Source organism: Heptranchias perlo, chromosome 7 (assembly GCF_035084215.1).
Source record: "Heptranchias perlo isolate sHepPer1 chromosome 7, sHepPer1.hap1, whole genome shotgun sequence".
NCBI lineage: Eukaryota > Metazoa > Chordata > Chondrichthyes > Hexanchiformes > Hexanchidae > Heptranchias > Heptranchias perlo.
The window spans coordinates 18,157,708-18,184,327 of record NC_090331.1 but is presented as its reverse complement, the minus strand read 5'-3'; the positions used below and the strand labels follow the sequence as shown (position 1 = coordinate 18,184,327).

The 26,620-nt window shown below is 43.7% G+C and overlaps 1 protein-coding gene across 5 annotated transcripts in view; it reads right to left on the bottom strand.

The window, feature by feature from the left end:
- gli2a (GLI family zinc finger 2a) overlaps window positions 1-26,620 on the bottom strand; it is a 301,684-nt gene that overhangs the window by 104,398 nt on the left and 170,666 nt on the right. For 4 of the 5 annotated variants that reach the window (XM_067987118.1, XM_067987117.1, XM_067987120.1 and 1 more), the window contains one exon: window positions 2,208-2,313. The exons of the other annotated variant lie outside the window; for it this stretch is intronic. In XM_067987118.1, coding sequence (XP_067843219.1) covers window positions 2,208-2,313 — 106 coding nt within the window. The remainder of the gene's footprint in view (window positions 1-2,207; window positions 2,314-26,620) is intronic. 5 annotated transcript variants of the gene reach the window in all.

Here is a 26,620-nt window from a genome sequence, read left to right as displayed (position 1 = left end):
AGTATTTATGGATTGGAATTAGTCTAATTGACTAAAACGCAGCACCATCTTTATGTAAATAGAGTTTGGTCTGCTTCCACTGGAATCTGTTGCAAGCAACCACATTTTACTGTATGCTTTTACTTAACGGACATAAATACCATCCATTGGATGGAAGAACCGAAGTAGAACTGATGTGTTTAGGTTTTAGATGAGGGCAGTCTGAGTCTGGAAGAGTGGTGCCTTTAGTCTCCTTATGGAAATTTAGCTTATTTAAATTTCACTGACTGTGACGGAAAATAATTCCTGATTAAATTGTTCATGGCATTTCTGTATCGTTTACAATTGTGGGTAGGGGAAGCATTCTGATATGCACTGATGTTTATATAATGCTACTTGGCTCATAACACAAATGGGCTTAAATGGCCATTGTTGTTTGGCTAATGTAACCAGTGAGTCACTTTACCGTGTTTTTAAGCATGGATGTGTGTATGACTATATCATCAAATATGGGTGCAGATGAAATCGTGCCTGGCAATAATCATGCTCGGTTATATTGGCAAAACTTTAATTCAACAGTGTAGGTGTAAGTGTAGCTGTTTCTTCAGAGGGCCCCAATGACTTAGAGAGAAAGAAAAGGCTGCAAATCCGAAATAGAAACATATGTGGAAACACATAGCAGGTCGGTCAGCCTCTGAAAGAGAAAAATGGGTCAATGTTTCAGGTGTATCATAGTAGTTACAGCACAGGAGGAGGCCATTCGACCCATCATGTTGTAACCTTCATCTGCACAGTTCTGGTGGAGGATGCCAAGACATCTGCAGCCATGTTTAATGATTTAGTCACACACACCGACAGGTTTAAAAACACAGTAAGGTGTCATGCAGTGTTAAGTTATTTTTCTGCTTCAGGCACTGAACCTGCATTTCATATATTACAGCTTTAATTCCCGTTGGGATTAAAAATTGGTTTTAAAAATGCTTCTCGAAAGCCCAGATATTCATGGGTGACCATCGTGGGGACCCTGAAGATAGGGACTATGTCAGGAATTGAACTTGGCTGTAGAGATTCCCCCAAAGACGACAATGCTCCTTTAATCTTGGGGGAGGTCATTAAAAAGTGGTGCACACAAGCAGTAAAAGAAACAAGCAAAAAGGCAACACAACAGGCAACACAACGGGCGTCCTGTGGTGCAGGCAGTAAAGAACTTGCTTTCTGATCAGACAGTCCCAGATCAGGGGGTTGAGGTCCTGGGCTCTCTGTTAGTTGAACCTGCCTGCCTCATGCAGCTCACTAAGGCTGCTGGATGGAGTGCCTTGTATAAACAAGAGACTCTAATTTTGGTGGAGTTCAAAAAAAATGCCTTCTGCTAGTTAATGTGGGCAGTTCATTGGCAGCTTTCACGGAAGAGTCAGCCAGACAGAGATAAAATTGTAGGTCATTCATTTGAAAAACTGCACAGGCTGGGCAGCAGTTGGCATATTACAGTTCTCCTTGGCTTCCCCGAGCTAGGGGGGAGGGAAAGTGATCCAGGTTTCCTGCTCTCAATTGCTGGACAGTGCATGTGTGGATGTCAGGTGGGAGCTTGGGCTGTGATGCTCCCTACAGTTAAATAGTCCACCTACAATCGCTGGGAGGAGAACTGCACTGGTCGCTGTGCGCAGTGGCATCATAAACACAGTCAAAGAAAAGATTGTGTTTATGATTTTGCTCCCGGTACCACTGTCTAGGCTCACATATGAGCTACTTGGGCAAGGTATCATCGGATGGCAAGTGGCTGTAGAGCCCCATTGAAGTCTGTACCTTCAGGAGAGGAAGGGAGAAAATCGGGGTAGAAGTAAAGGAGAAACCTCATCGTAAACGATAGGACACACTAGAGATTCTTCACAACATGAGTTATTCATCTCATCTCAGGAGGAGGCCCATCGACTAGAAAAAGGACAATCGGAACCTGAGACAACCCAAGTTGCTCCGGTGCACCTCCTGGTGGGTCAGCAGCATTGGCAGAGAGGTCAATCGCCTTCTTGGCATGGTAAAGGTCCACCTCACCAGGAAGGCAATTTAAGAGAGGAGAAAGTAGTTTGAATGGGACAGGGAAAGAAAGTATTGAGCAAAACCTCACTTATTTGGGCTTCATATACTTTCTTCCAACTGAAGCGTAAAAATTGCAGCAGATAAAATAAATACACAATAATGATAAACGATCAATATGTGCACCATATACCTACCCGTGAATAGTGTGGATCGAGTGGGGCTCGTAATGGTACCTTCCCTCATGATGCCGCATATCGATCGGTATGGGCGTGTGGAATGCTGGGAAAATGTGGTGCGAGGCTGAAATAAATAAAGAAAAGGAGACATTAAAAAAAGGTGCTGTAAAAAGTGTTAAAAAAAGTTCAAAGACAACAGCTCCCATAAAGCTGTAGATGTTTCAGAGCAGAGCAAGATATTTCAGGGAAAGATGAGGAGCTTCAAGTACGCTATTGGCTGAATCAGACAAGAGAAGCAGAATTAATAAATAATCAAAGTCATTCACAGCGTTCCTACATCACAAACATTAAAGGCCTCCAACTGGGTTTCTGACAAAGACCTGCAGCTACACATGCTTTGAACTCTAAAAGATGGTAGGAAGTGTGAAAGAAACTAGTGCTATGGACACTAACACAACATGACAGCGTTGGGAGAGTGGAATCACAGGTCGGAATCAGTGCTGAATGCAGTAGCTCATCCAGCGTTGTGGGTGTAAGATTGGGGGTGGGTGGGTGGGGGGGGGGGGGGAAGAAAGCTCGGCTGGCACCGCACAGTATGGATGTTAACGGGGTGTTCCTATAGGATTAGGTTGTTAAGAAAAACAAAGCCACTTCAGCTGGCTTCTAATCAGACAAATGATGCCTAAATCTTTGGGGGATTAAGTACAGGGGATTCAGGCTTATCACGTTCAAAAAATTACATCAAGCGCAGCCCAATTACATCTGAAATAGTATGTGAGGTTCAGCGCATCTCATCTGAAGTGGCCGTAGAGTAAATTACAGCCCCCTGTCAACTCTTCCTTGCTTCTGCCCATACTTCAGATGATGACTACCCTTTGGTTATTGAAACTGCTGAAGCAGAGCCAAATGTATTAGAGTCCCCCAGCTTTTCATTTATCATACAATCTCCTGCCTTGATAGTTCAGTAAACTCTGCTCAGCTCAGTATTAACGTTTACCTGTCAAAATACAAACCATGTTCAGAGACTGACAGCCATCTTAATCATGAACAGCAGCTCAATCAGTCTTTACATAAGGTTCGAAAAATTAAGCATTATAGTTCTCTCTCTTTTGTGCAATACGAGAGATGGGGTGTATATATATATATATGAAAGGTACAAAAGGCTGAATATTCCTAGATTGATTAGGCCCAATTCTGACATGGTTCAAAATCTCACACTATGGGTCCAAACTTGCCGAAATCAGATAATAAGAAAAGTCATGAAGTGAAAGGAGAGGGTAAAGGCTTCAGTGGGAAAAATAAGTCTATTCTGTGTCAAATAAATTGTGCTGACCCAATTCTGAATTTCACACTTTCTGATGAATAAATAAAAGTTATAGTTGGATTCACATTTGCTGCCATACTCTTGACTATCACATAGGCTAAGCCTCCTCTGCAGGTTCATCAGCCCAAACTGTATCAAACAAATTGGCTCAGGCTTTGACAAGTCAGGGTCTGGCCGCTTTATGGATACACGAAGCAACCAGTATAATGGGCCTCTGTTCTACTGCACCAGCCGCTGAGTGGGTGCAAGCAAAACAGCTTTATTCAACTCGCAGCTGAAGTTAATGCACCATTAATAATGGCCAGAGCGAATAACAGAGGAGAATTACCCTCGTAGAAAATAGGGAAAAGGGGGCACTGAAGGTCTGGGAGAAGAAAGCAGCTAGAAATAGGTCACGATAACATGACAGTTGAGTGGATCAGAGCAAACAGTAGCGTGGTGGAATTCAGCTCATCAGAGGTAACACACCAGCCCATAGTGTGATTAACTGTTTCAGGGTAAACCTGCCTCAGTTGCACACTGTACTATTAACTGTTGCAGGGTAATCCTCTCTCAGTTACACACTGTACTATTAACCGTTTCAGGGTAAACCTGCCTCAATTACACACTGTACTATTAACCGTTTCAGGATAAACCTGCCTCAGTTACACACTGTGCTATTAAATGTTTCAGGATAAACCTGCCTCAGTTACACACTGTACTATTAACCATTTCAGGATAAACCTGCCTCAGTTACACACTATGCTATTAAATGTTTCAGGGTAAACCTGCCTCAGTTGCACACTGTACTATTAACCGTTTCAGAGTAAACCTCTCTCAGTTACACATTGTGATACTAACCATTTCAGGGTAAACCTCTCTCAGTTGCACACTGTGCTATTAACCGTTTCAGAGTAAACCTCTCTCAGTTACACATTGTGATACTAACCATTTCAGGGTAAACCTCTCTCAGTTGCACACTGTGCTATTAACCGTTTCAGAGTAAACCTCTCTCAGTTACACATTGTGATACTAACCATTTCAGGGTAAACCTCTCTCAGTTACACACTGTGCTATTAACCATTTCAGGATAAACCTGCCTCAGTTACACACTGCTGTTAAATGTTTCAGGGTAAACCTCTCTCAGTTGCACACTGCTAGTAACCATTTCAGGGTAAATCTGTGTCAGTTACACACGGTTCTATTAACTGTTTCAGGGTAAACCTGCCTCAGTTACACACTGTGCTATTAACCATTTCATTGTAAACCTGTCTCAGTTACACACTGTGCTATTAACTGTTTCAGGGTAAACCTCTCTCAGTTACACACTGTGATACAATCCATTTCAGCGTAAACCTGCCTCAGTTGCACACTGTGCTATTAACTGTTTCAGGGTAAACCGGCCTCAGTTACATACTGTGTTATTAACCATTTCATTGTAAACCTGTCTCAGTTACACACTGTGCTATTAACTGTTTCAGGGTAAACCTCTCTCAGTTACACACTGTGATACTATCCATTTCAGGGTAAACCTGTCTCAGTCACACACTATGCTATTAACTTTTTCAGGGTAAACCTCTATCAACTACACGCTGTGCTGACAGTTTCTCCCTATTTACTCTATTAAAACCCCTCATATATTAACTTTTAGAACAGGGCGAAGTTGCCCTAATCCAAAAACTCCAATGAAGACTATATCGGGTGGGTTGAAGATTTGGCAGCTGCTGGATCTACAGCAATGCAGACTTTCACAACGGTATCTCTGGGGTTTTCATGTCAGCTTATGTCAGATCAGACATGATGAGTAATGCAGTGACTACACAGTGCCACCAATCATGACATTGGGCACACCTTCTCCAAACCTAGTGAACTTTACCAACTAAAACATCTCCTCAAAGTACATGCCCTTCCTGAGTTGCCAGTAATAACGGCTCAGAAAACAACATTTTTAACAAGAACAAAACTTAAATCAAAGCAATTTGTTGTTCTAAGTATTGGTGACTTTACATGAGATAATTTTAGAATAAAACTCTCAAATACCTGTGCTCAATCCACTTCTATATGTGACTACACAACATCGATGTTCATGATACCATATTGCTTTGTATTGTTACCAAATATCTGGCAATTATACGAATGTCTGCTGAAAATAAGCCTTTAGTTCCCAACATTTCAAAAAATTATTTACTATCTCACCCTCTTGAAGTCTCTGTGTGGAGCACTGCACTTCTTACCCAACAGTAGAAAGGCCAGCAGTTTACTTGTGGTTCTCTTGCCCTTTTTTTTCTATCCAAGAACGCATTCGCCTTTTTTCTATCTCTCCCTCCACTCCTCACCTCCCCCTTCATCCAATAGCCAAAGTTAAGGACTCACCATGTGAGCAATTGCATGGTTAAGTTGGAAATCCACCACTACATGGCGTGTTAAGACACAGTACCAGCACAAGTCTTAAGTCTATTTCTGTTAACTTTAGTTAATAGTCTAATAAATAGAGGCATGGCAGGGTACCTCAGTCCCTTCACATCCTGTGCCATGCGAGTACTCCAGGACGCTTCTTGTGTCCTGGAAAACCACACGTGCAGGAAGTGTAGTCAGCTGGAGGAGATCGAGCTCCGGGTTGCGGAGCTTGAGCAGCAGCTGGCGTCACTGCAGTGCATCCGCGAGGCTGAGATAGCACGTTTCAGGAGGTGCTCGCTCCACAGCTTAAGAGTGTTCAGGCATCGAGGGAATGGGTGACCGCCAGACAGACATGGAGGACCAGGCAGGTAGTGCAGGAGTCCCCAGAGTGCATCTCACTCTCTAATCGGTATTAATACTGGTGAGGGCGATGGTTCCTCTGGGGAGTACAGCCAGAGCCAAGTCCATGGCACCAGGGGTGGCTCAGCTGTAGGGGTGGGGGGGCGGTGAGCAAGAAGGTCAGGAGAGCAATTGTGATAGGGGATTCAATAGTTAGGAGAACAGACAGGCGTTTCTGCACCACGGACGTGATTCCAGGATGGTATGTTGCCTCCCTGCTGCCAGGGTCAAGGATGTCACTGAGCGGCTGCAGAACATTCTGAAGGGGGAGGGTGAACAGCCAGAGGTTGTGGTCCATATCAGTACCAATGACATAGATAGAAAGAAGGATGAGGTCCTGCAGGCAGATTTTAGGGAGCTAGGAAAGAGATTAATAAGCAGGACCTCAAAGGTAGCAATCTCCGGATTACTCCCGGTGCCACGCGCTAGTGAGTACAGAAATACGAGGATAGTGCAGATGAATGCAAGGCCGGAGAGATGATGCAGGAGGGAGGGCTTTAGATTCCTGAGGCATTGTTTTTGGGGGAGGTGGGAGCTGTATAAGCCGGAAGGGTTGCACCTCAACAGGGCTGGGACCAATATCATCGCGGGGAGGTTTGCTAATGATATTAGGGAGGGTTTGAACTAGCTTGGCGGAGGGATAGGAACCTGAGCGTAGATTCAGAAGGGAGAGAAGCAGAGCTGGAAATGGAAGGCAGAAAATTAGTAAATGAGTTTGGAAAGCAGAGGAAACAAAGGAGTTTGGCAGTGCTTAATTGTATAGACCTCAATGCAAGGAGTGTAGTAAATAAGGTAGATGAGTTGAGGGCACAGATAGACACGTGGAAATATGATATCTTAGCTGTTACTGAAACATGGCTTAAAGAGGGGCAGGAATGGCAGCTCAACATTCCTGGTTACAGGGTTTTCAGATGAGATGGAGAGGGGGATAAAAAAGGAGGGAGGGTCGCAATATTGGTTAAAGAAACAACTACGGCAGTGAGCAGGGATGATATGTTAGAAGGATCATCAAATGAGGCCATATGGGTTGAACTGGAGAACAAAAAAGGGGCAATCACACTGCTGGGAATGTACTATAGACTCCCATACAGTCAGAGGGAGATGGAAGAGCCAATATGTAGGCAAATTTCTGACAAGTGCAAAAACAATAGGGCAGTAATAGTAGGGGATTTCAACTACCCTAATATTAACTGGGATAGAATCAGTGTAAAAGGTATAGAGGGCACAGAATTCTTAATTTGCATTCAGGAGAGCTTTTTTAGCCAGTACGTAGTAAGCCCAACAAGAGATGGGGCAGTTTGGGGCTTAGTTTTAGGGAATGAAGCTGGGCAGATGGAAGGGGTATCAATGGGAGAGCATTTTGGTGGTAGCGATCATAAATCAGTTAGTTTTAGCATAGTTATGGAAAAGGACAAAGATAGACCAGGAGTAAAAGTTCTCAATTGGGGAAAGGCCAATTTTACTAAGCTAGACATGATTTAGCAAAAGTGGACTGGAAACAGCTACTTGAAGGTAAATCAATGTCAGAGCAGTAGGAGGCATGCAAGGAGGAGATAGTTAGTGTTTAGAGCAAATGTGTTTCCACAAAGAAAAAATGAGGATGGACTCCCAAATCTAGAGCCCCATGGATGTCAAGGAGCATACAGGGTAGGATAAGCCAAAAAAGATGCTTATGTCAGATACTGAGAGCTCAATATTGCAGAAAGCCTAAAGGAGTATAGAAAGTGCAGGGGTGAAATTAAAAAGGAAATTAGGAAAGCAAAGAGAGGGCATGAAAAAATATTGGCAAGTAAAATTAAGGAAAACCCAAGATGTTTTTTAAATGCATAAAGAACAACAGGATAACTAAGGAAAGAGTAGGACCTATTTGAGACCAAAAAGGTAACCTATGTGTGGAGGCAGAAGACGTAGGTATGGTTCTTAATGAATACATTGCATCTGCTTTCACAAAAGGGGACGATGCAGATATTGAAGTTAAGGAGGAGGAGTGTGAAATAATGGATGGGATAAACATAGTGAGAGAGGAAATATTAAGGGGTTTAGCATCTTTGAAATTAGATAAATCGCCAGGCCAGGATGAAATGTATCCCAGGCTGTTAAGAGAAGCAAGGGAGGAAATAGTGGAGGCTCTGACCATCATTTTCCAATCCTCTCTGGCTACAGGCGTGTTGCCGGAGAACTGGAGGACTGCTAACGTTGTACCATTGTTCAAAAAGGGAGAAAGGGATAGACCGAGTAATTACAGGCCAGTCAGCCTAACATCGGTGGTGGGCAAACTATTGGAAAAAATTCTGAGGGACAATATTAATCGTCATTTAGAAAGGCACAGATTAAACAAGGACAGTCAGCGTGGATTTGTTGAGGGACAGTGGTGTCTGACTAACTTGATTGAATTTTTTGAGGAGGTAACTAGGAGGGTCGCTCAGGGTAGCGCATTTGATGTAGTCTGCATGGATTTCAGCAAGGCTTTTGACAAGGTCCCTCATGAAAGACTGGTCAGAAAAGTACAAGTCCATGGGATCCAAGGGAAAATGAAGTTGCATCCAAAATTGTCTTAGTGGCAGGGAGCAAAGGGTAATGGTTGACGGGTGTTTTTGTGACTGGAAGGCTGTTTCCAGTGGGATTCCACAGGGCTCAGTACTAGGTCCCTTGCTTTCTGTAGTATATATCAATGATTTAGACTTAAATGTAGGGGACGTGATTAAGAAGTTTGCAGATGATACAAAAATTGGCCGTATGGTTGTTAGTGAGGAGGAAAGCTATAGACTGTAGGAAGATATCAATGGTCAGGTGGGTAGAAAAGTGGCAAATGGAATTCAATCCGGAGAAGTGTCAGGTAATGCACTTGGGGAGGGCAAACAAAGCAAGGGAGTACACAATAAATGGGAAGATACTGAGACGTGTAGAGGAGCAGAGGGACCTTGGAGTGCATGTCCACAGATCCCTGAAGGTAGCAGGACAGGTAGATAAGGTGGTTAAAAAGGCATACAGGATACTTCGCTTTATTAGCTGAGGCATAGAATATAAGAGCAGGGAGGTTATGCTAGAACTGTATAAAATACTAGTTAGGCTACAGCTGATTGCACTAGAGAGGGTACAGGGTAGATTTACAAGGATGTTGCCAGGACTGAAGAATCTTAGCTATGAGTAAAGATTGGATAGGTTGGGGTTGTTTTCTTTAGAACGGAGGAGGCTGAGGGGTGATTTAATTGAGGTGTATAAAATTATGAGGGGCCTAGATAAGAGTGGATTGGAAGGACCTATTTCCCTTAGCAGAGTGGTCAATAGCCAAAGGGCACAGATTTAAAGTAATTGGTAGAAGGATTAGAGGGGAGCTGAGGAGAAATTTTTCACCCAGAGGGTGGTGGGGGTCTGGAACTCACTGCCTGAAAGGGTGGTAGAGGCAGAAACCCTCATTGCATTTAAAAAGTACTTGGATGTGCACTTGAAGTGCAATAATCTACAAGGCTACGGACCAAGAGCTGGAAAATGGGATTAAGCTGGTTAGCTCTTTTCCAGCCGGCACGGGCATGATGGGCCGAATGGCCTCCTTCTGTGCCCTAATTTTCTATGACACTATGATTGAGATTTTAGGTTTAAGCTGCATCGTGTTTCGGGAGCACCACACTTGCGAGCTGAATTCAGAAGCCCATTTATCAGACTCAGATTTCCGAATGGTACAAATCAGTTTGATTAACAGCCTGAGGTTATAGGTCAGAGAGCACCTGTCGCTGCATTGACCTGAAATGGGCAGAGGCGGAGTCCAAGGTCTGTAATAATCCAAACTGGCTGAATTCAGAAACAACTTCGAGACTCATCCTTGCTAATAATTCTTAACCCTTTCACACAAATCTGTTGACCTGAGAGATGAACAAAAAAACAAATCCAATAAAAAAGCTGGCTGGTATCAAAGTGTTTTTCCTTTTTAAACCATACTTTGCTTTGTGTAAGTGGCAGTGTTGGTTAAGAATCAAAAAGTTGGGTTTTTGGTGATTACAGTACAATCAGCAAATCACCACATTAATGGAAAAATTACATTTTAATACTTTTTACATCACTCAGACTGAAAATGAGCAATGACGAGTTCTAGCAGGTGATCTGTGTTGGTTTTCTCAAAGATTTAGTTCATTCAATTGTTGGTTTAGAACTGGGAGTGCCTGAGCTCCAGTTGTCACAGGTACAGGCACATAGAGTTTACCAGAGCCTTGAATAAGATCACTTGTTTTCCCCGGTTTAGTAGACAGTTCACCTCCTTTACGCTGCGGAGTGGGTTCAGAGCACTGGGAGCAACACTGGAATGGCTGCACATGGGCAAAATATCCGTGCGCACAATTGCTCGAAAGCCACGTTTGTGATATTGTGCAGGCATCATCGCTCGTCATGAATGTTTGTATGGCGCAGCGATATGGAAACCACAGAAATGGCTGGTGTTGGTGCTTTGCCTCTGAAGGCTGGAGTGAAACCACCTCTGTGGGCATGTGCACCTTTTAATGTTACTTGGGATGAGAATGAGCCACGCTAAATCCAATGGGGGTAATTTTAACCCCCCAGGGCGGGTGGTGGGGAGTTAAAAATAAAAAAAAACGGGAAACCCGACTCCAACCCGCCCACTTCTGGTTTTAATGGAGGTGGGTCGGGGCCAGAAAACCAATTCGCTCTCAGTCGGTAAAATATTTTAAGGAGGCTGCGTGCCTCCATTTTAACTCAAGTTTTATTTTTAACACCTGCAGGCTGGGATTCCCGGGCCGTGGGAATCCCGGCAGATGAAAGGAGGCGAGAAGGGCCAGATCCATCAAGTAAGTGCCTTTATTGCATTGTTTGAGGGCCAGGAGGAGCAGCAGTTCCTCCCCACAGCCCATCATGCTTACCTCTTAAACATCCCGCGATGGGACCCCCCCCCACGATGGGCTGACCTCTACACCCCGCCCCCCCGGCAATGTCCAACTTCTACCCCGATCCAAACCCCGAAGGCCCCGATCTCTGCCCGGCTGCTTTCCCACCTGACGGGCAGCCAGCCTGTCAATCTGGCTGTTGGGCGCGAAATCTACTGAAAAAATTTAGCAGGACCTGCGGAAAACCTTTACTTCCGGGTTTCCCATCTGCAAATCCTCCCCCCGCCCCCCCCCCCCAGCTCTCTTCCCACCTCAGAGTTAATATCCAGCCCAATCTCTCCGGCTCCGCACTTACAGCCACTTATCAGTCAACTTGCTCACCAAAGCACTGGTTGAATCATCAGCTTCATCACAGGACCTCAATTTTCGCTTTGGCCAAAGAAACCAAATGAGGATTGTCGGACAAGACTTTATATGGCATCTTACTGTATCTAATAAGGGGCTAAAAGGGTTAAAATATGAGGACAGGTTGCATAGTCTCGGCTTGTGTTCACTTGAGTATAGATGATTAGGGGGCGATCTAAATGAGGTGTGAAATGATTAAAGGATTGGATTGGTAGGGTAGAGAGAAACTATTTCCTCTGGTGGGGGAGCCCAGAATAAGGGGGCATAACCTTAAAATTAGAGCTACGCCATTCAGGGGTGATGTCAGGAAGCACTACTTCACACAAAGGGTGGTGGAAATCTGGAACTTTCTCCCCCAAAAAAGCTGTTGAGGCTGGGAGTCAATTGAAAATTTCAAAACTGAGATTGATAGATTTTTGTTAGGTAAGGGTATTAAGGGATATGGAGCAAAGGCGGGTAAATGGAGTTAAGATACAGATCAGCCATGATGTAGTTGAACAGGCTCGAGGGGCCGAATGGCCTACTCCTGCTTCTATGTTCCTTCCTACGTATCTCTCAGAAACATCTCAAAGCCCTTCAGATAAATTGCTTTTATACTGCTGCCTTATGAGTTTGGTTTGCAGGAGGCTGGCATTTGTGAACTGGCTCCTGACATTCATACTGCAAAATCTAGCCCCCTTATCATGGCGGAAGAGCCTTCATGGGCGCTGCCTGGCAGCAGTCGCATGGACCTGGTCTCCTAAAATCTGAATTAAATGGCTCCAATATGAAAGCAGCTATAGAAGAAATTGCTTTGCTAAGTTCAGTGATTATTGTTACTAAGGCATATAGAAAGAAGACTGACTTGCATTTTTATAGCACCTTTCACAACCTCGGGACATCCCAAAGTGCTTTAAAGCCAATGAAGTACTTTTTCAAGTGTTGCCACTGTTGTAATGTAGGAAATGTGGCAGCCAATTTGCACACAGCACGATCCCACATATAGCAATTTGATAATGGCCAGATCTGGGCGCTAAATTAGGCCGTGTAGCGCTCGTTGTTTCAGCACTACACGGCCTCTCCAACATCCAAGATTGCATCTTGACTGCACACGCATGTTTCCAGTGTGACAGGCGCCAGACGCCATCTTGGTATGGGAGTTAGTGCATGTGCAAATACCGAATGCCGGAAGCATGTAAAGTGAGGAGATAATGGGTACAATCAGTGTGCAATGCTGATTTAAAGTGATAGACACCATTTTGGGACTTAATGTTCAACTCAACGCAGTCTTAACTCCAAGCATCTGAACGTGTCTTAAAGTGCCTGGAGGACCCCCACCAGCGCTATTTAAAGGGACCATGCAGGATTTAAGAGGTTAGTGGCTGAATTATTGCTTCTGGCTGCCGAGACATTTGTAACTGTTTTTGTGATCTCCTATACTTGAATATTAGGACTAGGGGACATAGCCTAGACGATTTAGAGCCAGGATGTACAGGAGTGAAGTTAGGAAATGCTTCTACAACGGGAGAAGTTTGGAACACTTTTCTGCAAACGGCAGTTGATGCTAGCTCAATTGTGAATTCTAAATCTGAGATTGATAGATTTCTGTGAACCAAGGGTATTATGGGATATGGGGCTAAGGCGGGTATATAGAGTTAGGTCACAGGTCCACCATGATCTCATTGAATGGCGGAACAGGCTCGAGGGGCTAAATGCCACTGCCACTTGCTGCCTCCTGATATGCGCCACCTTCTCCTGCAAGGAAACGGTTCGTATGTCTGGGTGATGTGCTTGTCATGGTTGAATAGCTGCCAGTGTGTGTGGCCTGTGAGTTGTGGGTGGGCGGCTTGCAACAGTGGTAATGTGTAAGGGTGAGAGGAAGCATCTGATTGGAAGAGTTGAGTACAGATGGAAAGAGTTTGTTGGTATGTGGATGATGGGGGGTGTAGTGCATGGAGCAGTGGATGTAGCTAGCGGTGTAGTTGGTAGGAGACGCCACTTGACAGTTGACCTCACTCACCTTGACCACTCATGTCAAAGCATTGAACGTCTTCCTGCACTGCATCCATGTTCATGATGCTGTGCGCCTGGCATTGACTTCATCCCCCGTTGCCTCACACTGCCTTTTCAGTATATGTCTGGAGGGCCTCTTGTTCGTCGCCCTCCCCCACGGATATAGGATGTCCCTCCTTCTGTCCACCTCTTGCACGAAGGCCTCTAGTGCATCAGCAGAGAACCTTGGTGCACACACTCTCGCAGGCCTGGTACAAACTCAGGTCGGCAGATTGGTGAGGTCTGGCATACAGATTGGAGGATGTTGGATTTAGTAGTGCGCAACCTTTATTCAATGTTTTAACATAACTCATCAGTTTGTAAACAGAGGGACAGGACCTGCACTTGTGTTCTCCACTCAGACTCCATGCAGACAGCAGACTGTTATTTTCAGCAAATAAAGGTAGCTGGTACCTGTTAAGAGATTTTTTAAGAGACAGCCTGCCTTTAAGAGATTGGAGCTCGCCCTGCTGGTGGAAAGTGCAAATTGCATTGAATCGTCTTATCAATGCTGATTCGGAACATTGCTTGAAGGTAAGTTCTCAGGCCTCACGAAAGTCTCGTCCTATCTGCGCAGGGGCCACTGGGCGCAGAGGAATAGCGGATCACGCTACCCCCGCCCAATAATAGGCTCTATCCAATTTTATCCCCCCTCTGTTTTTAGTGATGTTGGTTGAGGGATAATTGTTGGCCAGGACACTGGCGACAACTCCCCTGTAAACATATTTACGTCGTGTTTACACCAGCCTGACGGAAATAAAATCTCCAATTTCTGAACCCAGGTCAACGCTGAAACCAAGAAAATTCCTGCACTTGAGATTTGGTCTGAAAACAGGTGCAGGCACGGCGAAGGAGAGAGGCTACAGCTCTCGGGTAACCTGGGCCTGGTGAAACCAAGGCAAGCATTATTAAGTTGCTTTTACATTTGGCACCTCTTTTGTTCGTATTACGGGAGTGTGACGTTCGGTGTACCAATACCCAACATTGACGTTGCTAAAAGCAGCTCCTCATCCTGTCGTCAGGGGCCACTTTTAGCGATGTAAACATGGAGGGCAGAGTTCACTGCCTCGCGATACAAACTAAACAGGCGGTAAACTGCAAAAGTGCTCACGCTAGCAGCTCACTGCGTTACTTATCCCTCTACCTCCTTCCCACCCTCGAGCTCCACACCTCTTGACTTTTAAAATGCTATTTGTCTAGACTGTGCTCCTGTGTTATATTATAAAGAGACTGCAAGCTGCCAGACAATAAAGTAGAACAAAATACTAATTCAAGTAAGAATGCATGCCAACCTTTTCTGTTTCACACTTACATAGAATTACATAGAGAAACAGGCCATTTGGCCCAACTCATGTTTATGTTCCACACGAGCCTCCTCCCACACCTCTCCATCAGCATAACCTTCTACTCCTTTCTCCCTCATGTGTTCATCTACCTTCCCCTTAAATGCATCTATGTTATTTGCCTCAACTACTCCTTGTGGTAGAGAGTTCCACATTCCAACCTCTCTCTGGGTAAATACGTTTCTCCTGAATTCCCTGTTGGATTTATTGGTGACTATCTTATATTTATGGCCCCTAGTTTTGGACTCTCCCCACAAATGGAAACATTTTCTCTACGTCTACCCTATCAAACCCTTTCATAATCTCAAAGACCTCAATCAGGTCACCTCTCAGTCTTCTATAAACAAGCCACATGGTTTGTTGAAGTTGTCACACCACCAGTTCTGATCAGTGAGACAGGTCCTGTATCAAACACTGCAGATTTTAAACCGATCTGGTTTAAGAATTACTGTATCAAACACCGAAGATTTTAGGACTGATCGTAGAGTTCGGAATTATAGACTCTACAAAAATATTCCTTGTTTTGCAACTGAGTTTTAAGACAGACACTACAAACCTTCCAGCAAACATTCCTCATTTTAGGGTTGACCCTTCAAGTAGCAGTTATAGACCTCGCAGCAAACAATCTTCATTTTAGGGTTGACCCTACAAGGAGAGGTGACAGAATCTATAGTAAACACACCGCTTTTTAGGGTTGATCCTCCAAGGAGGGGTGACAGAATCGATATTAAACATGCCGCTTTTTAAGAGTTCTGTTCGTACTGAATCCAAAACAATCTCTTGTTGGCCAAACAGATTCAGATCTGTGAATAATGAAGTACAACAGGAGTTTGCATGAACTGCTTCCAACTTATTTCTGCCCTCTGTGTACTTTAAATCATCAAGAGTGGGAGAAGTGTAAACAGAAGAAAATTCTATCAATTTCCATTTAAATGTTATTCCATATTTAAATACACCCCCTCTGTGGTAATCTTAGTGAGAAAACCAGCAAAATAGAAAGAAAATTCCTGACAATAAGGGATCCTCTTAGCGGTCTCTTTAAAACACAAGGCAACGCAGGCTGTCCACGGTGGGTTAGCAGATCCTGCAATCAGGGGATTGACGGAGCAAGCTTAGTTCATCACTCAGACAGCTCCATTGTTCTGGCTCATAAAGATGAACAAAAGTAAAGCACTCTCATGGGTTCAAGGGTTACATTTACCTGATTTACCAGGGCAAATCCCCCATGGCATTTGCAAATGGAATGCGGTACTCTGGCCGTCAGGAAGGGCTGTCTTAGGGGCGGCTACAGTTGCTGCGAGCTTGCAACCACAAAACTTTTGAAAAAGGTGACCTTTTATGTTGCGCACATCAGCAGCGTGTACTCTTTCTGTTTTAAAAAGTGACAAGTACGTATTTGAAATTGGTCAAGCAGTGCGTTGCTGCATTTCATTCCCTCTTTGCAATGGGGGTTAGCACCTATATCACAATAAGTGGATAAGATCAGTATATCCCCCCCCAACCCCTCCTTCCAACCAGCATATCTACAATAAACACGCTATTTGCTGGTGTCCTATACTTCAACCTTGTCAGGAAGTAGCCAGACAATAATAATATCCTATGGAGCAGCCTCTTAGCGTAATTAAAAAGCTTTTCGAGCTCAATTGAGGAATAGAGGAAATGAGACTCATACAGGAAATTCCTGAAGAATAAACTGGCATCTGTCCTAACAATACATGAAATGGTTGCATGCACCAGGTCAGTTTCAGTGACAAAGAACATCAAGGTACCCTTGTACGGCTGTTTAACTTCTGTGCCTGTAACCAGCTATCAGAATGCAACGTTGACAGGATTAAGGGAATGTTTTATGGTGGATTCCCCTTTCTGTTTAAAAGGTGCTGTAAATAAAACTACCTTGCCAAACACATTTCCAAAACAAGAACAATAAAAAAAAACACTGAAATTTCAGCCTTGTTTTAGTTCTCTGATATTGGGTGAATTCGGCACTCCTCAATGTAAGGGATTGTCAGTGCTGGAAATGGAACACTTTTCTCAGCTTTTATCACCTGGTCCCAGCATCGAAGCACAGGTACAGGTCAGGTACAGGATGGTTAAATGCAGATTAATGATCCCTCTACTCTCTGGTGTCAGCCATGGCTCAGTGGCAGCAATCTTGCCTCTAAGTCAGAAGGTCATGGGTTCAAGTCCCACTCCAGAGATTTGACCAACTAACCTAGGCTGACACTCCAGCGCTGCACTGTTGGATTTTGGATGAGGCGTATGCCCTCAGGTGGACATAAAAGATCTCATGACACTATTTGAAGAAGAGCAGGGGAGTTCTCCACAGTGTCCTGGCCAACACTTATCCCTCAACCAACATCACTGAAAACAGATTATCTGGTCATCATCACATTACTGATCCTGGGATCTTGCTGTGTGCAAATTGGTTGCCATGTTTCCTACATTACAACAGTGACTAGACTTCAATAAAAAGTACTTCATTGGCTGTAAAGCGCTTTGGGACATCCCGAGGTCGTGAATACATGCTATATAAATGCATCTTTCTTTCTTTTTTACCTCAATCCCAACCCCAGAATAGCCCTCCCCGTTGTACCAGTGTGAATCCTTTCACTTTCCATATCACTTATTCTAAGTCCCAGTGCCAATTAGGAATAGTTTTATGCTAAAGACATATGACAACAAAACCGTCCACTGAGCCATGGCTGACAATTTAAGCACTGTGGATGCCAAGCAGAAACCACCACGCAGCTGGTGGCCGATTACCACTTGACGCTAAGGAGGCAGGAAGATCACTACCGCCTGAAGAAATATCAAAGCTCCACCACCCGCTCTGCTTCTCCGCCCCCTCGTCATTCAGTGTCTGTACAAAAGATAACTAAAGTCTTTTTAAAAAAGATGGAAACTGCAATTTCATTGGTAGGTCCGATGGAAACAGATCGCATCCCAGTCAACCTCACGTTATTTACGGTGGAGATGTGGGGAGGAAGTGAATCTGTTCTCGCAAAGAATATCTTTTAACAGCTTTTATTCCGAATAGAAAGTTCCAACCAAACCACCAGTCAGAATAAGAATAGTCTCCGCAAACCACATGGGAGTCTGCCGTAGACACCTCCTTATGTAAATATTTGTCTGTTCTTCAGGAAGGTAGCAGCCCACATCTAGTTTTATCATTGTATGTTTGCGAATCATCAGCGTTAATGCCCTTGGCATAAAATGCTCAAAGGAGCAGTTTATATGATAGATGTATTTACACTGCCAGCTACTTAAACTAAACAAATAAAGAAAAGGCACAACAGGGTGACGCAGTCCTTGAGGTGCCAGGTTGGTGCTTAAAGATTGGCAATGTTATAGCACAACCCACCTCTTCCCTCCCCCCTCCCCCTCCTTAGTCTGTGTGTGTTGGGACAGGGGGTGGGCAGAAACAATGAAGTGGAAGAAATTAAAGCATAGGTGACCGCCATAGTGGAGTGTGCCGGAGTTCTAGCATGGTGATAAGCTTAGAAACAACCGCTGGATGATATTAATGGACAAATGCTTAGCACCTTCATATGGCATTCTCTGGCCAAGATTTTAACAGAAGTGCAAACCCATTTAAAATAATAGATTACTAGAATTTATTTCCCCTGAGAGAGAGTAGCGGACGAATGAAACAGACTCCAAGCAAAAGCAGTTAATGTTGTGTCAATTAACTCCTTAAGAAAGAGCTGGAGATATCTTGGGTTTAAGAATGGGATTGACAGCTATAAGGGATAAGTATAGACAGAGATAATCAAACACCGCACCGGACTCAATAGCTTCTGAATTGCTAGAATTGGGGAAATGTTACTTAGAATCATAGGGGGAAAAATTAGATAGGGCCTGTTTTTGGGCAGGGGTAACGCGATCCGCTATTACCCCGTGCCCAATGGCCCCTGCGCAGGCAGGATGAGACTTTCGTCAGGCCTGAGGACTTACCTGCAAACCGAATTGGAAATCAGCGTTGAACGAGGATTCCATGCAATTTGCACTTTGCACCAGCAGGGGGAGCTCCAATCTCTTAAAGGCAGGCTGTCTGTTAGAAATCTCTTAAAGATAGCTAGTACCCGTTGTTTGTTGAAAATAACAGTCTGCTGTCTGCACAGAGTCTGAATGGAGAACACAGGTGCAGGTTCTGCACTCTGTTTACACACTGATGAGTTATGTTAAAACATTGAATAAAGGTTGCGCACTACTAAATCCCACATCCTCCAATCGGCACGCTAGACCTCACCAATCTGCAGATCTGAGTTTGTACCAGGCCTGCGAGAGTGTGCACCAAGGTTCTCTGCTGATGCACTAGAGACCTTCGTGCAAGAGGTGAACAGAAGGAGGGACATCCCATATCCGCAGGGGGCGGGTGCAGGAGGCCGTTTGCAGAAGAGGTTCCAAACTTCTCCCACCCTTTGCATGTAGAAGCATTTCCTAACTTCACTCCTGCACATCCTGGCTTTAGATGTTAGGCCATGTCTCCACACCAATGCATTCAAGTATAGGAGACCTCCAAAAACAGATACAAATGTCTCGGCAGCCAGAAGCAATAATCCAGCCACTAACCTGTAAATCCTGCATGGTCCCTTTAAATAGCGCTGGTGGGGGTCTTCCAGGCACTCTAAGACATGTTCAGATGGTTGGGGTTAAGACTGAGTTGAGCGTTAAGTGCCAAAATAGTGTCTATCACTTTAAATCAGCGTTGCACACTGATTGTCTCCATTTTCTCCTTACTTTACATGCTTCCGGTGTTCGTTTTCTGCGCCAGCGTTAACTCCTATACCAAGATGGCATCCGGCGCACGTCACACCGGAAACGTGCATGCACAGTCAAGACGCCATCTTGGCACTTCGGGAGGCCGTGTAGCGCCAAAGCAATTGGGGCTACACGGGCCAATTTAGCGCCCATAGAATCTTACAACACAGAAGGAGGCCATTCGGCTATTGTGCTAGTGCCAGCTCTTTGAAAGAGCTATCCAATTAGTTCCACTCCCCTGCTCTTTCCCCATGGACCTGCAATTTTGTCCCCTTCATGTATTTATCCAATTCCCTTTTGAAAGTTATTATTGAATCTGCTTCCACCACCCTTTCAGATAATGCATTCCAGATCATAACAACTCGCAGCGTAAAAAAACTCCTCCTCATCTCGCCTCTGACTCTTTTTCCAATTACCTCTGGTGACTGACCCTTCTGCAGTGGAAACAGTTTCTCCTTATTTACTCTATCAAAACCCTTCATGATTTTGAACGCCTCTATTAAATCTTCCCTTGGGAAGTGTAACTGCCCAGATCCACGTTATACAGGGGGAAAGATCGATATTGTATAGTTTTGCTCGAATATTTTTGGGGATGAAGAAATATTTGTAGAGAACGTTCCCTCGGGAGATTGAATCTATATATATGGGGTAATTTTAACCTAACCAGCAGGTGGGAAACTGACCAGATCGTGTCGAACAGTAGTTTTATACCCCACCCGAATTTGCACTCCATTGCCAGTGCTGAGTGCCTGTAATGGGAAAGCGCTCACAAGTGATAACATGCTCCATCCTGAAGAGCACAAACATTGTAAACTTGCAACAAAAGGCCAAAATCACATCAGCAAATTAAATGAGCATTCCCTGGTGGGCCAACGCAGCAGTGAGGCAGCCGAATTTTCATACTGAGCTATTCCTGAGCTTGTCCCTTAAATTTCCCTTTAGGCGTTAACAACCCTCAAAATTTGCTTTACTTACAAATAACAAATAACTTTAATTCCACAAGACAAACTAGAAGCTAGCTACCCAAGGTTTCTTAATGCTCCTCATATAACATTAATTAGAACTGGTCAACTATGGAATTTTGTAATTGTACAGACCATCATCTTCCACTTAGGCCTTTTAATGCAGTTAATGTAATGACAGACCCATCAGACTAATAATCAACACGCACAAACAAATCACTCTCAATGGGCAAAATGTGCAATTTATTACTGTAGTGTTTGAAATGTCTGTAAAAATGCCACATGTTGTGATGTATGCCAACGCGTGTTAGGGAGATTTATTGAAGCTTTCTCTTCAAAGTTTATAGGAGAATAAAGGTTTGTGGGAAGGAACTTGCTTTTTTTCATCCTCTTTTGTGTCTTTTGGCAACGTACAAACGGTTTCTTGTTTCAGTGGGAAGTTCGCTGCAGTTATCGTCGCGCATTTCAGCTGCCGGTTAAATAAATTTGAGACTCAGCAAGTGGAGGACGAGGTGGCCAGGCTGCCATATATGAATGCCGTGAAGTGAGATGCTGCACCAGCTTGGCCAGGCTTGAAGCAGGAGCTGAAATTCAGATTGGGCTTCCGCTGCTGCCATCTAACATGGGCATTATGTTTAAGATTGATTTTTAAAAAATTAATGAAGTGTCTTTTTTTAATTAAATTAAAAGGTCCATTATGATCTTCTCAGAGCACATGGGGATGGAGAGTAAGAGGGGAGGAATTGCCAGCGTCACGTACATACCGTAAACAAAAGCAATGCCAGTGCTGCCAATGCCTTTGACTGAGCAGCTGAAGACTTCACGGCTGCCTTGTGCAGGTTAAGCTATTGAGAAAGGTAGCCGCCCAGTGTAAACAAATTGTTTTTTTCTCCCCCACAACAAATGCTGCAGCCAATATTACTGAAACCATTTCAGGGATAAATGCCGCATCAGACTTTTTGCAGCGCACCTATACAGAGGCCGCACAGATGTGAGAGAAAAGTTAATTTTTTACCTGTTGTACATGCACTACAGTTAACTTGGAGACAGACAATAGCTTTTAACTTGTGTATACTGTACATGTACTAGCGCTAACTTTCACCTGGCCTGTACTACATTCGGCTAATTCTGTGATCCTGTGCTCCCAGTGGGGAGCCATGCTCATAGGGAGCATGGGTTGGATTTAGGGCTACAACATTGCAGCCTTGATTCTCTGAGCCAGACTCCCTGCTGCATACGTGAGATCATAGAATTACTCCTTATTCTTTAATTATATTTTTTACCTCATGAAGTTAAACCCAAAAATTGAGTTTAAAAAAATTTTGGCAATGGAACTTCAAACCCAACTAAGACAATAAGAGAAGAGGTTACGGTTTCAAACTAGCAAAAGGCAAGTTTGGCCTAACATTAGGAAGTTCTTCACACACAGAGGGATTAACACATGGAATGGGATTTCGAGTAAGGTAGGAAAGGCTAGAATCATTTTACAGACAGATGATGTCATAACGGGGGGGACTATATGTTCTTTCTGGATGGATGACCATCCTCCTCGGTCTTTACCCCGTGATCATACGACTTCTTTTCTTTCCACAGTCAAGCCCTTAGTTCTCATGCTTTACCTGTGATGGTACTGATGGCATTCAACATTTCTATTCTGCCGGCATCTTGGAAACCTTTGAAAGAGGAAAAAAAAACGTTCCACTGATCAAAGCCCTAGCAAGGCCCCAAAGGAAGGCAAGCTCAGGCCAGTAAAGAAGAATTTCATGGAATTAGCAGAGTCGATCCACTGAGAGTACATGACAAAGCCTAGCAGTTTTTTGAGTTCTCCTCACTCTTCGTGATGAGATTTTTTTTTTGAATTGAGAAACCCAGGTGAAGGGCCAACGCACCTAGTGTCTCATCTTCCTTTAAGACCCTCCTTAAAACCGACCTCTTTGAGCAAGCTTTTGGTCACCCCTCCTAAAATTTAATTAGTTGGTTCAGAATCCATTTTTGTCTGACTATTCCTCTGTTGAGCACTTTGGGACATTTTCCTACATCAAAGACGCTGTATAAATACAAACTGCTGTTGTTATTAGGCCACAGAGGCATTTTGTGTATGTTGTCAATTTCTTCTCCAGTTGAAAGCAGCAGGGCAAGCTATATTTTCCTTTTCCATGCCCTATTACACTCCCAGTGGGACCGTGAGTCAGGCATGCCATCAAACCATGTTATCACCATCCACTGATGGTTTAGTGCCCCACCTGGTGTGGGACCGAGCCATTTGGCCTAAAAGTCTCCCAACTTCTATCACTGGTCTGTGCTGAGTTAAGCTGGGGTGACAGTCATAGTGTCACAATAGGCATCAGTGAAGGGGGAGGGGAAAGTCCACCAGAATTCCTGCTCCTTGCTGCAACCCAGTGATCAGTGCCCGAAGAGGTGTGGGTGTGGGGGTGTCTGTGTATGTGTATGTGTGTTCATGTGCATGCGCACGTGTTTGTGCATATGTACATAAAGACACAGGATCAGGCTCAGTGGTAATGCCTTCACAGTAGAATAACCTATCAACACTCGCTGCCAAGGCTCACATATTGATGAGTGACTGGAGGTCTGCAGATATGCTTGAAACCGTAAGGAATCAACACCTTTAGGGAAGGCGGGTAGAAAACTGCGGGTAAAGAACAAGCCCATCACACAGCAACAGTATCTTCATATCGCACACTGAAACCTACAGACATTGCCTGAGATGTTGTTGAGGCCTCTTTAGATAGTAATACAACAGGGAAGCACAGCACGTGTAATGCGATTGCTGAAGGTGCTATCTATTCCTTTTAAAAAAAAAGCAGATTCCACTCAGATAGGGAAATTATCTGCATCCAGCAGATGTGTTCCCAGTACTTGCTAATAACCTCTATGCATCATCCTGCTCAGGAAGAACTCGCAGTAAAAAATGAAAATGAGCAAAATTCATGGTGCATCTCACTGTCCTGCATGCAAACTGCTTGTTGTTAACATGCTGTTTGTGTAATTACAGTACTTAAAATTGCAAAGGTATCGCTTTGGTCCTGAAGAGTGATTGCAGTTCAAAATAATCACCCACCTGGCTAAGCTCTGATTTATTACCAGCTCAATAATGGTCCTACTTAATGCTGGAGATCACCAGGATTAAGTAATTGCTTTAAACAAAAAGTTTATTATCTCTAAGATTAACAATGATAAAAGGTTTAGACCGTGAACAGGGTGGAGCCACAATGCAATGGCTAGCTAAAGACACACACGCCAAAACCACTAAACATAGCAATTCCAGTGGCAGACCATTTTAGGTCAATTTTTAAGGAAAAAGGAAAACCCTAAAACAAGGTAATATTCCTTTAACACATAAAATACATCCAGTCTTTCAGATGAGACATTAAACCAAGTCCCCATCTGCCCTCTCCGTGGGCATAGGTACATTAGGAACAGGATTAGGCCCTCGAGCCTGCTCCCCCATTCAATTAGATCATGGCTAATCCGCACCTCAACTCCATTTATCCGTCTTCATTCCATATCCCTTGATACCCTTACCCAACAAAAATCTATTGATCTTAGTCTTGAAAGCTCCCATTGCCCCAACATCCTCAGCTTTTTGGGAGAAAGAGTTCCAGATTTCCACTACCCTTTGTGTGAAAGATAAAGATCCGATGGCATCATTCGAAGAAGCGCAGGGGAGTTCTCCCGGAAGATTGATCTCTCAATCACCACCTAAAAACAAATGATCTGGTCATTTAATTCATTGCTGTTTGTGGGACCTTGCTGTCTGCAAATTGGCTGTTGTGTTTCCTACATTACAACAGTGACTACACTTCAAAAGTACTTCATTGGCTGTAAAGTGCTTTGGGACGTTCTGAGATCATGAAAGGCGCTGAGATCAAGAAAGTCTTTCTTTCTTTAACTCCTACAACCATTAGTAGGTGGGAGTCTCAGGTTAATACAATAGAACATTATTAATCTGAACCATCTAGGATATGACACAGTTCAGAATAGCAATTGCTGGGACTGGTGATTTACGAGAATTTATTTACAGTAACTGTTACAGTGCCTGACAGTTTGGAAGTCACTTTGTAGATACCGCATCACATGAAACAATGATGCTGTGCTTGTTTCATTTGAAATAAAACCTGCACAAATAGGAAGTGCTTGCTCAATCAACAGGAACTGATCTTTGACCCCTTTTGGTCAATGATCTGTGTGGACTAGTGGTTTTAGAGATTAATAGTGTTCTACTGTATGCGGTTGTGTGTATATTTGTCAAGCAGTAAAATAGTTAATGTTAAACATCCGTATGTATGTAACTGCAGACACAAACAAAGGGTGAGGTTGTGTCATTGTTATGGTACTGGACTAGCAACCAGAGGTCATGAGTTCATAATCCCACCATGGCAAGTTGTGAAACTGAATTGAATAAATCTAATAATTTGTGGGCCGGCACCAGAAAAACATCACAGAATCATACAGCGTGGAAGGAGGCCATACGGCCCATCATGTCTATGCGGCTCCCCCGCTCTTTCCCTATAGCTCTGTAAATTTCTCCTTTTCAAGTATATATCCAACTCCCTTCTGGAAGTTACTATTGAATCTGCTTCAACAACCTTTTCAGGTAGTGCATGCCAAATCATAACTCGTTCCATAAAAAAATTCTCCTCATTTCCTCCCTAGATTTTTTTGCCAATTATCTTAAATCTATGCTTTTTGGTTCCCGCCAGTGAAAACAGTTTCTCTTTATCTACACTATCAAAACCCCTCAGAATTTTGAACTCGTCTATTAAATCTCCCCTTAACCTTCTCTGCTTTAAAGAGAACAACTCCAGCTTCTCAAGTCTCTCCACATAACTGAAGTCCCTCATCCATGACCATGGAAGCTGCCGGATCGTTCTAAAAACCCAACTTGTTCACTAACGTCCTTGAGGGACTGAAACTTGCCACCCCTACCTGGTCTGGCTTACAAGTGGTTCACTCTTATTGCCCTCAGAGCAACTTAGAGAGGGCAATAGATGCTGACTTCCTACTGGACAAATAAAAAAGTGTTTTTTCATAATTGTAATATGGTTTTAAAGTCTCCGCCTTACAAGTAGCAGGTAAGCACAAACTGTTCAACATCCGAAAGATGAAGCACGTGAATATTCATATTTACATTATAATTTGTAAACACAAATTAACAGGGCAAATGATAATGAGGAAAACCTTTTGTAGCATTTACTGTATTGACACCCTGGATGTGGGAAGATAAAGGTGTTAATTTAATTAAAATACAGAATGAAATATGGTTCCCAGCAACAACAGGCAGCTGGTCTTAGTAATTCTTGCCGCACTTCAGGATCCCGGTGGCACTGGTATCGGTCTTGTGCAATATAAAAGCACCTCTACTGTTTAATGCCTCTTGTATTATAGAACTTCTACCAGAAGCTGTTCCACAATACACGCTGTAGAGCCTGGTACTGTACAATCTCCTTCATTCACTTTGCAGGTTGTGCACCAACAGCAACGATAACTTGCATTTATATAGCACCTTTAACATCGTAAAACGTCCCAAGGCGCTTCAAAGGAGCGATTATCAAACAAAATTTGACACCGAGCCACATAAGGAGACATTAGGACAGGTGACCAGAAGCTTGGTCAAAGAGGTAAGTTTTAAAGATCGTCTTAAAGGAGGAGAGTTAGAGAGACGGAGAGGCTTACACCATATTTTCTCAATGGGAAGACTAGGCGCAGTGCAAGAGCAGAAGGATTTAGGTGTCCACGTACACAAATCACTAAAACACAGGTACAAAAAGCAATCAAAAAGGCTAATGGAATGTTGGCCTTTATCACAAGGGATTAGAATACAAAATGAGGAAGTTATTCTTCATCTACACAGAGCCTTGGTCAGAACCCATCTGGAGTACTGCGTTCAGTTTTGGGCCCCGCACCTCAGGAAAGATATATTGGCCATGGAAGGGGTGCAGTACAGATTCACCAGAATGATACCAGGGCTTAAAGGGTT